The 15868-nt window shown below is 44.5% G+C and overlaps 1 protein-coding gene across 2 annotated transcripts in view; it reads left to right on the top strand.

Annotated features, from left to right (window-relative positions):
- Positions 1–12478, top strand: part of LOC109386582 (transmembrane protein 180-like) — a 21836-nt gene extending 9358 nt beyond the window's left edge. For both annotated transcript variants that reach the window (XM_019649905.1, XM_019649903.1), the window contains 4 exons: positions 4613–4767; positions 6207–6290; positions 8460–8582; positions 12136–12478. In XM_019649905.1, coding sequence (XP_019505450.1) covers positions 4613–4767; positions 6207–6290; positions 8460–8582; positions 12136–12268 — 495 coding nt within the window. In that variant the 3' untranslated portion in view covers positions 12269–12478. The remainder of the gene's footprint in view (positions 1–4612; positions 4768–6206; positions 6291–8459; positions 8583–12135) is intronic.
- The last annotated feature ends 3390 nt before the right edge of the window (positions 12479–15868 follow it).

The raw sequence follows: 15868 nt of genomic DNA, 5'->3' as shown, positions 1-15868 counted from the left end.
CAGTAGATTTGTTTTGAACAGCTGTAATTCACATACCATACAATCCACCCGTTTAAAGTATGCAATTCAGTGGTTTTTAGTATATTCACAGATATGTGCAACCATCCCCAGGGTTGATTTTAGAACATTTTCATCATCTCAGAAAACAAACCCCACAGCCTTTAATTAAGATTCGCTTTTCCCTGATGGCTAGTGACGTGGAGTTAAACACCTTTTCGTATGCTGGTGGAAATTTGTATGTGTTCTTTGGAGGAATCTCTGTTCAGCTCATTGGCCCAGTTCTTAATTGGGTTATTTGTCTTTTTATTGTTGAGCTTAATTGTTCTTTGTATATTTTTGATACAACCAAAAGATATAATTCACATACTGTACAATTCACCCATCGGACGTGTACAAGTCACTGGGTTTTGGTATCAAATACATTATTTGCAGAAATGTTCTCCTATTCTGTAGGCTATCTTTTCACCTTTTTGAGGAAATTCAGAAGTATGAGCCCGACTATTATACTTTGTTCTTGTTTTTCAAGATTGTTTCAGCTCTTCTGGGTCCCGTGCACTTCCACGTCAATTTTAGACTCAGCTTGTCAGTCTACGAAGAGGACAGCTGGGGAGCTGGTAGGGGTTGCCTCGAATCTACAGGTCGGTGCCATTTTAGCCCCGTTCAGTCTTCCGATCTGTGAACATGGAATGTCTTCCATCTGTTTACACCTTTTAAAATTTCGACCAGTTTTGTACTTTTCAGAGGCTATCTGTTGCCTTCCTTTTTTTCAACTTATTCTCCCATAGTCAGATTGTTTGTTTGTTTGTTTGCTTAAGTGGAGACCTGAGGGGCTCTTAGGAGTGCAGTAAATGGGCTTTACCTAGGGCATGGCTTTAGCGGTCTGATTGTGGCAGTTCCTGCTGACGTTTTTCGTTTCCTCTTAGTTTGTAGCCATGTTCTGGGTAGAGATCCCCAGATGTTTGGTTCTCATGGAGTGAAGGGTTCTCTGCTTCTGAACAAGTCATAACTGGTTTTTAAATTATTATTATAAAAATAATATGTTTGCTGTAAAATTTCATACACTACCAAATTATTTAAAAACTACTAGTCCCTCCCATATTTCACTTACTGAGGTTTTTAAAACAAAACTATCCATGTAATTCTTAAAATGAGATTGTCCATGAACTTTCTATATACTGCTTTTTAAACTGAATAGGTTACAGAAATCCCCATGTTGCCTATGAATGTACTTTTTAAAAATAGTTGTGTTGGGGGTAAGTTATATCAGTGTTCCGTAATTGAACTTTATTGATGGGTCTGAGGCCATTTCCAGGAGTTTCCTATTACATACCACTCTTAGTAGTTTTTTAATACAGGTTCCTGTTCTTGTTTTTCATGCTTTATTAAATACTTGGGAAAAAATGTAAGAGCTGAAAGAAAGGCCGCTTTTTGCTGACCGTTTTCTTGAGGGGCAGTTGACCCTCAATAAACTGCATGTGTTTAAACCACGCATCCTGTGCATTCTGACATATGTATGCACCGCGAAGCCATCACCCCAACGAGGGTGGATAGCACCCTATCCCTCCCCACCGTTTCCTTGTGCCCCTTTGTATTCACTCTCGCCCTGCCCCACTCTTCCTCAACCCTAGATAACGACCCACCTGCTTTCTGTGTCTACAGGTTAGTTTGCAGTTTCCAGATTTTTATTGACATGGAGTCATAGAGTAGGTACTATTTTGGGGTCTGGATTCTTCAGTCATGTTTTGTGGGTGTCCGCATTTCATCCCCTTCTATTGCTGAGTAGTAATCGATCGTGTAAGTGTACCCCAATTTGTATGGACACACGCTTTCCCTTCCCTTAGGGAAATACCTACGAGTGGAATGGCTGGACTATCCGGCAAGTGTATGTTTAACTTTTAAAGACACCACCAAACTGTTTTCCAAGTGGCTGACCCATTTTCTGTTCCTGCAAGGAGTAAGTGTTCCAGCTGCTCCCCGTTCTCACCTGTGCTTATCATCACTCTGTTTAGCTTCCACCTTGCTAGCAGGTGTGTGGTGGTACCTTACTGTGGTTTGATCTGCATTTTCCTAATGATCGATGACGTTGAGCATCTTTTCGTGTGCTTACTTCCCACCCATACATTTTTTTGTTTTTTTGGTGAATTCTTTGTTCCAATCTTTGACTATCTTTTTAATTGAGTTGTTTATCATATTATTGAATTGGAAGAGTTCTTTATATATTCTAGATACCAATTCTGTGTTGGATATTTGTTCAGCAAATATTTTCTTCCAGTCTCTCTTAAATTTTCAGAGAAGTGTGGCCAAAAGATTTCAATAGTCCTTGTTCTCAAGTCCTCACACTACATACGAAATTCTCTCGATCTCAGTAAAAAAATAATTGTAGAGTAGAAATCTGAAGTTGCTTTAAATATATTTGTAATTTCTAGAGAAGTGACACTTGTGTAAATTATTGGGGTAAAAAAATATAACAGTTCAATGGAATCTGTTGTTATTGTTATTTATTTGGCTGAGTCACTTCATCACTTTTAACTGTCAGGTATAGTAATTGAGGATAAGCACTGTATTTTCATTTTCTCAGGCCGTCTTCTCCGTGGCTGTCTCTTTGAAGAATGGAATAAATGAAAGGAGAAAAGAATGAACAAGCGTTCCTTCTGTCTAATTACTATTTCAATAGGCCTGTGCTTCTCCCACGCCCCACCCACTTGCCTCAGGGAGGCAGAACGGTAAAAGGGTCAAGAGCAGAATCTGCTGGGGAGGAGTCTGGCTCCCCTGTCAGTAGCTGTGTGACCTTGGGTAAGTCACTCAACCTCTCTGTGTCTCACTTTCCTCGTCTGTAAAGTGAGAATAAAAATGGCACCTAAGTAATGGAATGATTGTGAGGATTACATGAATCGAGACATACAGCGTACTTCAAGCGGCTCCTGGCCCACAGTAAATGCTAACTCTTATTATGGAGACTCAATCAGCACGTATTGATTAGGCTTGCTGTGAGCACAGCACCATCTGGGTGCCTGTTTTGATTTCGGCTTCTTTGGCACAGGCCCCCCCAACACGGATGCTGGGACACACCACTCACAAACGCCTACCCAGTAAAGATGAGTGGAGAGCCGAAACCCTCAGTTTGTAGAAAGAAGGCTTTCTTTTAGTGAAGAAAAAGCAGGCTCTCTCTCTCGCTCTCTCATGATTTTTGTTCGATTCCTCATCATTGGCTCACATGTTTTTACTTACTGGGCACAATAATAATAAGTAGCAAGGACAGAGTGCCTTGTATGTTGAGTGTGGGGTAGACGAGAGAGGCAGAGGTGGTGGGGAGTGTTAGTGGGAAGAAGTGACTCTTAGGCGAAGGAGCTTGTCTGAATTCACAGCTGGTAACGCGGCAAAGCTGGAATTCAAACCTCCAGACATCTGACTTCAGAATCTTGCTCTTTCCATTCTGCCACATTATTTCTCACATCACTAGTTTCTTGTATTTTGTTTATTTATGTATTAGAGATTGAGAACAAGAGGCTTGATTTCCATATGTGAAATGTGTAATTGTACAATATTGTGTATTATTCTAGGTAGGCACATAAGGGGACTTGCCGGGGTGTTTTGTATGTACTTTCTCTTATAGAACTCTAAGAAAGGACTGGGATTACATTAGTCATTGAGCCACTGGGTTTAGAATCCAGAAAACGAGGTCTTGTCCCTCAAAAGTAGAGAAGTAAGCTGAAAACTCAATTGGGAAAAAAGCCCTATGTGTATTAAAGAACATTTGTATTCTACTGGCGTCATTCAAAATTCTGTTTAATTGTAATGTATGTACGTTTGGTTAGTGAAAACTTTTGAGGGCTAAACAATGTACTTTTTTATTGAAAACAAAGAGTACCTTTTAATCTTCGTTAATGTACATATGTCTATTTAGCACAAACTTTTCAGTCCAGAACAATGGACTTTTTCATTGGTAGCAAGAAATGCAGAAAAAAATGGAAGTCTGAGCTCTCAACACAAATCTGTTAGAATTATGAAGATATGTAAGATAAAGCAGGCAACAAAAGAAGAAGAAATGTGGATAGAATCATAAACTATTGTTTATCTCTGGTGCTTGATTTTAGGATTAAAATGTACAATTCAGACTTATATTCCAGTAAGAAGAATAGTGAAATATAAATTTATTTAGTCAGTAAATACTTATTTTATCTCCTGCGTGCTAGGTGAATTCTGGGCTGTCATCCCAAATTTTAAAATTGGATTTATTTCAGATTTGAGTTGGACCTTTCACATCACCATAAAGCCATGCCGACTGTTTCTATGCGATGCATTCTTCCATAGGGTTGGTTTTAGTAAAATCTCTTCTTGTCAGTGTGAATATCAAAATGAAGGGAACCATTTCCTGGTTTATTTTTAGGACATAATAGCTGTCCCTTTGTTATTTATGGAATATCCCCATCCTTGGTCAATTTTTATGGATATCTATGGGTAAAAGCATTTCTAACCCTGATAGTATTCGTTGTGTGTTATAATTCAGAAGCAATTTTACATTTTGCTGAGAACATGGATTTTGTTGCTGGCAAGAGTAAGCATAATTCATGGGGTTCCACCTTCACACCATGTCCTCCTGTTTCCATTTCAGTGCCTTGTCCTTCTGGGCCAGTCCTGGCTGAAGAAGTCTGGCTACTATAAAGCCATCTTACTGTCTTTCTACCTGGAAGGAGCAGCCTCCATTGCCATGTTACTCCTTGGACCGCGATGCCATTACATCCTGGCTCTTTATCTCACAACTATCATGTAAGTAAGTGCCAGCGCCGGCCCCACGCTTACACTGCGTCTGGCCATTTGTCCTTTCAAGAACTGAGGCATCTTTGATCGGAACTGGGTTTAATGTTGGCTGCTAGGCAGAGTCATCGTACCTTCCTGCCCAATTGCCTGAGTGTTAACAGCTTTGCTTGAAGCGCTTCGCTTCACTGAAGTTTTTCTTAACCTGTTGCTCCTCCACTCACACCGGACAGAAGTACCTTGCGGTTCAGGGTCCACACCCCTCCTTGTCTAATGTGCCACATTCTGTGCTTGGGATGCTCGTCCCCGTTTCTTGGCTAGCTCCCCACGAGTGTTTCTTCAGGCTGCAGCTCATGGGGTGCTTCTCGGGAAGGCTCCCCGGTTTCCTCATCTGCACTCGGTGTCCCTCCTGCTCGACCCCAGTGCCCCCTGCTTGCCTCTGCTGTCACATGGTCCGCCTCCCTGCCTGTGACTGTCTGTGGCCCCCACTGGGCGGAGCTTATCAAGAGTCCAGTGTCTTATCACTGTGGCCCCACGGTCAGTCTGCTTCCATCTCAGTTCCTGCAAATAGCTGATCCTTAGAAAATGTGTTTTGTATGAATGAATTAATAAGTCCTATGCCAGGTTCCTGCTGGAACCATTTGAAAAAGTTTTCTTGGAAACTTATTTGTGTTTAGAACAAATGCATAGCAGACAGTATAGTAATTAACCCAAAGGACTGACTCTCTGTGAAGCTTCAAGACTTTAGAACCCACATAGATAACTGTTCTTTACATCTATCATGGTGGCCCTGACTAGATCAAATTTAAAATGACATTTTTAAATGTCATTTTAGTGGTTTTTAGAATGAAAAATGTTTGCTTTTTTTCTAACTTAAACTTTCCCTCTATTTTCATTCTTCTACCTTAATAAAAATATGTTCTTGTTTAGTTCTTATCCTATTTTTTTTTTTTTTTTAGCTGAGCTATCAGGCAGCTCAGCTCGGGCCAAGAATAGAACTGGCAACGCAGTTACTCAAAGCTCGCACTCTTGAGCGAGCTCTTAACCAACTGAGCTACTCGGCTGGCCCCTTAACTTGTCCTATTCTTGATATCAAGGGAAAGACATCTAATGAATTTCCCTGGCATGTTTTATTCTTGAGAATCTGTTGATAATTTAAGCAGGTTAAATGAGCAGGTAGTCATTTGAGAATAAGAACAAAGCATAAAAACCATTTTTTTAAAGTCCCAAGCAAGAGTAGTTATTTAAAAAGAGAATTATATATTCATAGATATATAATATTTTGGGGGATAGAAGTATATGCCTAATAATCTTTACTCTTACAGTATATTATCTTATTTTTCGTTCTTACAAACCAAATGTTGGCTCTTATTCAATGTTTAGTTTTTTAAACAAAATCCATGCCTCCTAGTTATAAAATTTTCATATGTGTGTTTTAAAATTGTTTCTAGGGTGACTGTACGGGCTTCCTTTTGCTTATTTAACCTGCCACTAGCTGATGTGGTTGATGCAGATCTACTGAAGTTCAATCGGCAGTAAGTAGTTGAATTATTTATTCAAATGTTAGCTACGAAAGTGTCACACAGTGGTGGGACCTATGAGTCTCCATGACCCAGTTATGTTGTCACAGAGAGATGATCATAAGGGACTGTCTGGGAATTAAAGAGCAGAACATAATGGGACATTCATAATTGTGCCCCTGCTTCTGGAAGGACATCATAATTGTTCATCCCTCAGGCTCACACAGCCAATGTGACACCAGGGCGAAACTCAGACACCAAAGTGAAATGTCAGACAGCTTTATGTTCTGCATGTTGCAAGTCGCATCATCACACTGGATGATGAGGCCAAAGGACCTTTGCTTGTGACATCGCAAGAATTAAAATGAAAAATCGAGGGTCCTCTTATCCTTTTTTACTTGAACAAGTGTAAGCTGATAAGGAGAGCTTTTGTTCTCTGGTAGGGTTATTCGTGGTTTAGATCAGCTATAAAATTCACTTGATGGCAGACATTTTCTGACATGTGCCCTCTTATACAGACGAGAGAGGAATGTGGTGTTTTAAGATGAGCCCATTCTTTATTTGCTCTGTGGACACATCTAGACTGCATGGCCTCTTCTTTTTCTTTTCTTTTTTTTTTAATGCAACTTAAATGGAGAAAAGCTTTGCCCATCCAGCCACTTGATTTCCTCTTGATCTAATTCCTTTCCTGTCTCAAGGTTTTGTCGCTAAGTCATATTTGCAACGATGAGCAGGATGGTGAGCTCCTTACGGTCCAGGACCAAGGAATCACTTTTGTGTCCCCAGTGCCTAGAAGAGTGACAGGCTCAAGTCACTTTTTAAACATGAAAACGTTGATAGGCAATAACTTCAGTCAACATACCACAACTCTCAGGTGGTTTTTGAGTGTGTCTGGGTGGAAATAAATAAAATCTCTCCAACGGCTGGTAAGGAAGGGGCACCATGTACCACAGGCCGTGTGCCAGACCCGTGTGTGTGTGTGTGTGTGTGTGTGTGTGTGTGTGTGTGTGTGGCCTCTGCTTACACAAGCCTTTACTCAAGCCTCACAGCAGCCTCGTGTGGTAGGTATGTTATTGACTCAACAAATAGTGGTTGATTGCCTCCTATGTGTCAGGCGTAGGAGTTAACATAGATGGTTCGTGTCTGTTCTTCTTAAAATTATTTTTTTTGCTTTAGCCGATTTCTGTCCTGGTCATATCAGATGAGAACTTAACACACCGAGCGGGAACAGACACATCTGACCTTTGACCTCGTGGCATTGGCAGTCTAGTGGGAGAGGCAGAGAGCAATTCTATTAGTTTGTCATCATTATCCCCATTTCCAGGAAACTAAGACCCTTGAGGGGCTCGCTTTCTGAGGTAGTAGAACCAGCCGATGGAAGAACAGGGAACGAAAGTCCAGCTCCGACCTGCAACTCAAGCTCCCTCCCACGCTCTGGCCTCGTCTTTTCCTTCCTCCCTTCTGTTTTTGTTTCCACTTCTTCTTTCTCCTCCTCCCGTTTCTGCTCCTCTTTCTTACCCTTAGTGACAAGGTTTCCATCGTTCGCTAACACATGACAGGATTTCAGTTTATTCAGTCGATGTACTTGATTTATTTTGTGGGTCATGACTTAATTATATAAAAAAAAAATGCCATGGCCAGATTCTTACGAGGAACACATTAACATAATCCTTAACGAAACTGGGACAGGAAGACTTAGGCGTGCTGCTCCTGACTAGCTGAGCAACTGTGGATGAGTTAATCTGTTTCCCCATCTGAGAATAGGAGCGATAATCTCTTCCTAATAGGATTGTGGTGGGGCTTCAGTGTGAAATAATACATGTAGCTACTTGGTACCATACAAGGCGCGTAGGACTGTCATTAGTGAACCTTTAAGGGACTAGCTGTGTCTCCTGTTTGAATCTTAGCTCCTTCACTTAAAGACTTAGTTTCTTGTAATTCTATAACCCCTATGACTAAGGGGTTGAAAAATATATACCTAATAGATAAATATGTAACTAAGTCTTCCCTGACTCTAACTACTATACTATTTCTATTACTGTCTTGTTGGGCTCAAGAAGGACTTAATAGACAGAATATCCGCAATACACACATACGTGTACGTATCTATGCCGACACGCATACATGTATGCACACGTGTAATTCCTGTGTGGTACAGACCTGTGCTCCCTTTTTGTGTTCCAGGTCACCCCTTTCCTCAATGGTTTTTGGCATCAACGCCTTATTCACCAAACCTGCTCAGTCTCTCGCTCCCATGGTGATACTCTCCAGGCTAAACCAGTATGGATATAGAGACCCACACCAAAGGTAGAGTAAACAAACAAACAAGTCTGAAATCGTGGAAAAGAAATATGAAAGCAAAGTCAGCCTTTTTTACTAATTAGTAGGCAGTTGTCCTGGACTTTGGGTGTTATTAGTCATCAGCTCATAGACCTTGAGTGAGCTGTTATGTAAGAAGTAGTGATGTCAGGAGGACTTTAGTAGGAGTATCTTTAAGGGTGTTCTTTAAATTACATGTGCTGCAAATATCTATACAGTCCACACTAGGCACAGTCATTGCTTTATCTAAGTCATTTGTTTGTTTGTTGTTTCACTCACAAATGTTTCTGAGGGCCTGCTAGTATTACCTGCCAGGTTCAAAGGTGCTGGGGGTACAAGATGAGCAAGGAGCCCCACAGATTACTAGACATTGTAAGAAGGGCCCTCAGGAGCATAATGGGGCGCTGAGGGACTCCCGAGAAGAGGCCCTGCCTTGGTGTGCCTAGGGTCACAGGGCACGTCACAGAGAGGGGTCCTGGAGCTGAGTTTTGGAGGCAGAGTTGGGTTTGCCCCCCCTACCCCCCCCCCAAACACAGGAATGTCATTCTGGGCAGAGAAAAACGTCATGGCAAGTGTGTGGTCGCACGAGGACTCTCAGTAAGCTCTTCATTTGTTCACTCGACAAATGTTATTGAGAGCTTCCCACGTCCTAGGTTCTGTGACAGGGCAGTGCACAAACCAACAGAAATCTCTGCCCTCACTGAGCTTACGTTCTAGTGGGAGGGGCGCAAACAGGAAATGGAGTAAGTAAAACACATAGTACATTAGGTGGTGATAAGTTCTCTGGTGAAAAATAAACCAAGGAAGAGAATAGGAAGGGTTGGGGAAAGCACACTTTAAAATAGGGTGATGGGGAAGGCCTTGCCTCAAAGTAGATGACATTTGAGTAAACATGGAGGGGACCTGAAGGAATCATGCGGCTCTCGGGGGGAGGGGGGGGTCAGCATCCCTGGGAGAAAGCACAGCAAGTGCAAAGGCACTGGGGTGCCACGTGCCCGGCCTGGGTCTGCAGACGGCTTAGTGGAATTTGAGGAGTGTGCATTGGACGCTAAAGGGAATGGAACGTTACCGTTACTAAACCGCCGACTGATAATATCAGAGTTGCCTTTGAAAGCATCACCTTGCAGCGTGGAGAATGCTTTGAAGGGAGGTTGGACGAATTGTAGAGAAAGAAGAGTTTGAAGGCTAGTGAACTGATTTTTACATGAGAGACGCCCGTGTGAGCCTGAGCTGATGCGCTGTGATGTGGAGGGCAGTGGGGAGACTGACATGGGAGAGCTCAAGGAGTCAGAATCCACAGAACTTGGAGAAACTGAGTTATGGAGGCACCACTCACAGTTGGGTAGTTCGTTGTGTGTTAGGACAATGAGCTGAGTGTGTGAGGAGGGAAGTCAACGCTGACTGTCCTGGGCAGCGTTTCTGCCATGGAATTTGAAGGAACCCTTTCTCCACCTACGAAGCGTTTGTTTTCCAGCTGCACTGGGGCATTTGCTTGAAACCCAAGCCACATGAAAAGCCTCAGGCCATGTTCTAGAGCAAACCATGGGGGCTGCAAGGGGAGAGGAAGGACTCTGGGGTGGGAGGGACTCAAAGCTCACTCCCTGACAGGTGTAGGAGAGACGGAGGAAGAAAGGGTGCCCTTGACATGCGTCCCTCTAAAGTTCCTTTGCGAACAGGCCCTCCAGGAGTGGTCCTCAGCCGCGGTGGACATTCGCATCACTTGGACTTGAAAACGTCCTGAGGCCCGGCCACACCCTGGACCAGTGAAATCGGGGAGTCTCTGGGGGCGAGATCCCGGCATCAGTGTTTTCAAACTCCCTGGCTTCTGTTGTGCAGCCAGTGTGCAGGGCCTAGAGATTTACCTCCCTGGCAACAGGCACTAGAGACTAGTGCCTGTTCATTCGGCACAGATACGTTGACAACCAGCCACGCTGGCAGGCCGGTCTCATGATGCTGTGAGCACTTCTAATATAAACTTTATTAGGGCACCCACGTGTCACTTCTCTCTGATAATTTAGTGTTTGGCATCTAGTGGCCTCACATCACTAACACTAATCTTACTTGTTCGACTGAAGTCCAGAGGCCAGCTGTATACTCAGCAGATGGTGAGATGATCAGAGAGCACTTTGAGGTCCATCAGTACGACAAGCTTAACACACAGGTGTATTTGAAGCAGATTTCATACTTGCGAGCAAGTTTTCTAATAACTGGTTACTGTTTTACGGTTACAACAAGCAGCACCATACGGTTCAGGGGCATTATTCTTCCCCTGACGTTTGGGAAAGATGGTCTGTGATTCCTTGATTCAGTGAGAGAAATGTGGGCTCTGCAGGACGGGTTATTTTACCAAGTTTAATCGATCTCTTTCCTTCTTACTGACCCAGGGGTCTATTCCTGAGCTGCCTGTAAGCGTGATGGCTGCGTTTATTATTAATGGAGATTCATTACTGGGCTACTTGGTCAAGAAAACCCACGTGTGATCTCTGATTATAGGGGAGAAGAGAGAAATCGGGATCCTTATTGTTGTATACAGGCAGCTCCTATTTAAAAATTGCCCCAGAGTCCACACTTTTCACACACACACAAGCTGACCACGCCATTCTAGTATACTGTGGAAAAGGCCATCTCAGCTTGCCTCTTTCTACCAGCGCACATTTATGGAGTACCTGCGAGGTGTTAGCCCTGAGCTGGGAATGCACACACGCGGTCGCAAGACATGATGCCTCCCTGCCCTTGGGAGCATGCGTGGCATTAGTGGTGCGGCGGCTGGGAAGCCCTGCCCAGGGAGCTAAGTCCAGGGTGGAGGAAAGCCCACAGGGCAAGCGGACCACGAGCCTGTCCCTCGGGAGGCAGGGTGCTGCCCTGACAGCCCTGGCCGGCTTCCTGCTGCTGGAAGGGACGTTCCGGAATGGACAGGTGTGTTTGTCCCATGGTCAGAGTCCGCCAGTGTGTGTGTTAGATGACAGCGTCATCAGTGGCTACTTGGCAGGAAACCTAAACAAAATCCATTACGTAATCGAGACTGCATATCGAGACCCATTAGAAACCTTTGGGCTGAATGGGAGTTTTGGCAGAACAGCCCGACAGCTACTTGGGAATATTATCATCGCCCCTGGCTTCTCCTCATAACCTCCAAGCGTGTTGAATGGAAGTAACCCGAGTAATAATAATGAGGGCGCAGCTCTCCGTTTGTCTAAAGCCCGCTGGAGGGTAATTTCGAGACCAGCCTCACGAGCACGTGGAAGTTTATATGTACACGTTGGGTCTGTCTCCGCCCTCTCTCCCGTGCACTGTGGCAACAGCACTTTTCACCAGGCCTTGTCACTCTCCTGTCCCTCTCCTCTGGTCCCAACAGCGAGGAGGTAGGGGTTTCTCAACTGTTTGAAAGAATCCAAATTGTACGATAAAATTCCTCTTACTTTTCCAATGGGTTTAATACATGGCGAAGCTTTTCTGAAACCTTTTGTTATATAGTTTTGAATTAGTAAGAAAAGGAACCACTGGAGAAACTAACTGTGTTTTACATCTTTTTTTCTCCTAGTACAATTTTAGATCTTCACGATGCTATGTTTAACTTGGTCTGCCTGGTCCCACTGGGCATCGCAGTGATTCAGGTCCTGGTTTGGAGCCCAGTCTCAATTGGGAACAAGACCGACCACACAGAGACTCCTTGAGGTCCGTGCCGGCGGTCAGGGGATTCAGCTACAGCTGCCATAGTTTGCCTGTTCTTAGAGAATTTACGTTACACCTGAAGGCAAAACTGTTCTCGATAACTTCTTATTTGTTTAGAAAATAAAACAAAACAAAAGTCTGACATGGTTGAGGGCTTTTTGACTACATAAGAAGGAAGTGAAATTTGAGATAAGGACTCACGGCTGTTTTCAAGTGGTCTTGTCCCCTGGCTGTGACCCGTCACTTCCCCTGTGAATTGCTGCGGGGGTGGCTTTGGGTTTCCCCGGAGTCCACCTGGCTGGGCATGCCACTTGCTCGCATCTTTTTAAGCCTCACGTTGCTGCTCGGACTGATTTTATTAGTGAGACGTCCGTTTTCCCCCGTTCATTATGTGATACTGCATCACCATTATCTGTCAAAACCTGTGACTTGTGTAATACCAAGGGGGAGTTAGTTATCTGACTCAAAATTTAAGTGTACAGACCACAGACTTTGTTTTCATTTTATTTTTATTTTCATTTTATTTCTGAAGTAATTACACAAATGCCTTCGGACTTGCTATTCAGAAATGCCATTTCCTTCTCTTAGGTTTTTGCAACACTTTAAAAATAACTTCCTGACAAAATAAGTTCATGGCTTTCTAATATTTTTAATTAGAGCACAGATTGCTTCTGCTGGGGACCCTTCTCTGTCCTCTCTGTTGGGGGCCACGTTGAGAGTTCCCTGTTGACACAAGATTCTGGTGAGTGCGCCTGGGCAGGCCCAGGAGGAGGCAGCTCTGTACCCAGCACCACCGGGGACTGGTGGCTGTGGCCAGAGGACTGCTGATGACCACTAGGAGGCAGTAGAGCGTTGTGTGAAATCTATCTGCTCTGAAATCCTGCCTGGAGTCATCGCGCTGCAGTGGAAGCTTCTGTGCCTTGGGCTCTGCTGTAAAAGGAAACAAGAAATATGTATATGATGATAATGGCATCAGCCTCATAGATTGTCTTGAGGATTTTAAAAGGTGACCCATGGTGACCACTTAGCACAATGCCTAGCACCTAATCATATGTGCTGTCGTTGTTCGTGGCACGTGTGGTAGCTACCCTTGCAGTGCTGTTGAAGGAGGCTCTTTTTTTAGCAAGAGGGAGGCTGTGGTCCAGATCTAGAATGTCACGGGGGTAGAAATAGGGCTGTTTTCATTTCTAGAGTGCTTGTCCTCCCAGGTGCTTCCCAGGGCACTGGGCCAGCCTCCCAGGTGAAACAGCAGGTGGCGATAACGGGGAGGGTGATGAGTATGGGGGAGTAAGAAAGGCGAGGAGTTTGGTTTCCGGTCATAAGGCACTGACAATTTGTCAAGCACCCAACTCGAAACAAAAGATGTCTCCACTTACAAACTTTTGTCACAGGTTTGTACTATTTGCAGTGAATTATTTCCTATTTCATGGTTTGTTATGGAACTCAGAATTTGTGAGATTTGTTTTTAAAGAGTGTGGGATGACACAGGAATTTATGCTGCTTGTCTTGTGCACTGTGTAAAGGCCAGGGATGTTTTTATCAGCCCCTGGGGGCAAATCCACGGAATTCATAATCCACGAAAGAAAGTAAGCAGGTGAAGGAACAGAGGCTACAACCGGAAGGGGCTTTAAGAGTCCCTGGTCCAAGTCCATTACTTTTTGCACATGTGGTCTCCATTTTCATTAACAAAATAGTTGAGGTCGTGCGGCTTTCCAAGGTCACGTGGAAAATATCATGGATGTGACTAGGCTTCCGTTTTCCTGCCTCCTGATGCAAACGCTCACCCTGTGCTTGATGGTAAAGATGAGGGCTGGATACACTGACATGGGCTCAGGGACTGGGAGTGTGTGGTGGGCGCAACAGACCTTGGAAGAGAACCACAGGCCCCTTGGGAAAGCCCTCATTTCTGCCCATTGCGCTTTCCTGGCAAGTGGGGTCTGATAACTTTTGGGTGAAGGAAGGCTGGCTGGTCATCTTCAGTTCCCATACGGAGGGAGCATGATGTGGAGAAATCCATCATCTTCTGAGGCTTTGCTGGCACAGAAGGGATGGAACGCGGGACATGGCGATTTACGATGACGTCGATGGATGACGTCACGGAGCCTTGATAAAATGGACGCGCCCATCTTCGTCTGCACAGAGAGACACCTGCTGCCTTGAGCAGCGGGAGCCAGGCTACTGTCTCCGGGGCCGGGGATGGAAAGCTGGCTACCAGGTCAGCCTGCCCGTCCATTTCCTAGGTTTTCAAAGCTGACCCAGCTCCTCCCACCCTCCGCCCCGGATGAGCTGTTATTTCTGTAGCTCTGGGATCACCTTCCTTCAGTCAACTTGCTGTCAAGTCTTGGCTTGGGGACCAGCCTTTTCAAAGGCGACTTTGCATCTCTTTGCTCGAACCCATTATATGCATGCTTTTAAAAAGCGTGACCCTCAGAGAGCAATTAGATTTCCCTATTTCCAGAAGTTTTTATGGCAATTTTATCATCGGCTCCATGTACCTACCGCCTACCACATCAAAAAGACTTGACTTAAATTTCTTTTTCTTGAAACATGCTGAAATAGATGTGTCGAAAATATAACGTATTCCTGATACTTGTGTCCAAACAGATGTAAGTTCTAAATAGGATAAGAGAGTAGCAACAGTTTAGCTGCCCTCCGGCGTGACGTGTCAGGATGCAAATATGCCCGCGCATGTGCTGCTGTTTACAGTGCAATAATGTAGCAAACCTGGTCCGCAAATCAGTCCGCGTGTCGGAGAGTCTGAAAATGGACGAATCCACTGCGCTGTCAAACCCTACAGGGACAACTTAGGTTTCGTTTTTTGTTTTTTTTCTGAAACTTGTTCCGTTGGACAGTTATGGCAATTGTAGATATGGTGAAAACTATCTGTAAACATGTCTCCTTAGGAAAGCAAAAACCTAAGGCAACTGGCTTAAAATTATGAGACTTCTGAAAAGCAGCAAGCTTGGCTCCAGTGTCTTCTATAGTTTGGGTTATAAAGTGGACTCTTGCTGTAGGGAGAAGAGCCTGCTCTATACTCACAAATGCCGGACTACACTTGAGTGCCGTTCCCAGCACAGCCAGCACCCTCCCCCTCTCCCCCCTCACACGCCCCCACCCACACCCCCAGACCCTCTGGCCTGGCCTGGCCTGGGAGGCAGGTGGAATCTGAGTTCTGCTGGCTGAGGAGAAAACTCTTCGTGGCGGAGGCAAAGCTGCCAGCCTGATATGGGCCCCTGTCACATCTCAACCTGCTTTTCAAAAGACATGAGCATAGAAAGCTAGCGAACTTCAAAACAATGTCTCTATTGTAGCATCGCTTAATAGCCGCTTTCAGTATTGACTTTGTCCACATGGAACAAAGGATGGTCGGTAAGGGGAGACCAGGCTGGAGCAGGAACAGCCGCAGGGGTCTCACTGTGCTGAAGTTTTGCTTATCTAACAGCCAAACGCCTTGCCCCTGGATTTCATGATTTGTGCACCCGATAAGTTTCTGGCAGACGCTGGGCTAAGTTGTAAAACAAACTCACCTGGGTTGTAGCTGTTCAAAAAGTCAATCACAGTTTTCAGCAGGGCAGGGAGATCACTGGGTCTGATTTTCAGGT

The sequence above is a fragment of the Hipposideros armiger genome, unplaced genomic scaffold (genome assembly GCF_001890085.2).
Source record: "Hipposideros armiger isolate ML-2016 unplaced genomic scaffold, ASM189008v1 scaffold_135, whole genome shotgun sequence".
Classification (NCBI taxonomy): Eukaryota; Metazoa; Chordata; class Mammalia; order Chiroptera; family Hipposideridae; genus Hipposideros; species Hipposideros armiger.
This window is presented reverse-complemented; position numbering and strand designations above follow the sequence as displayed.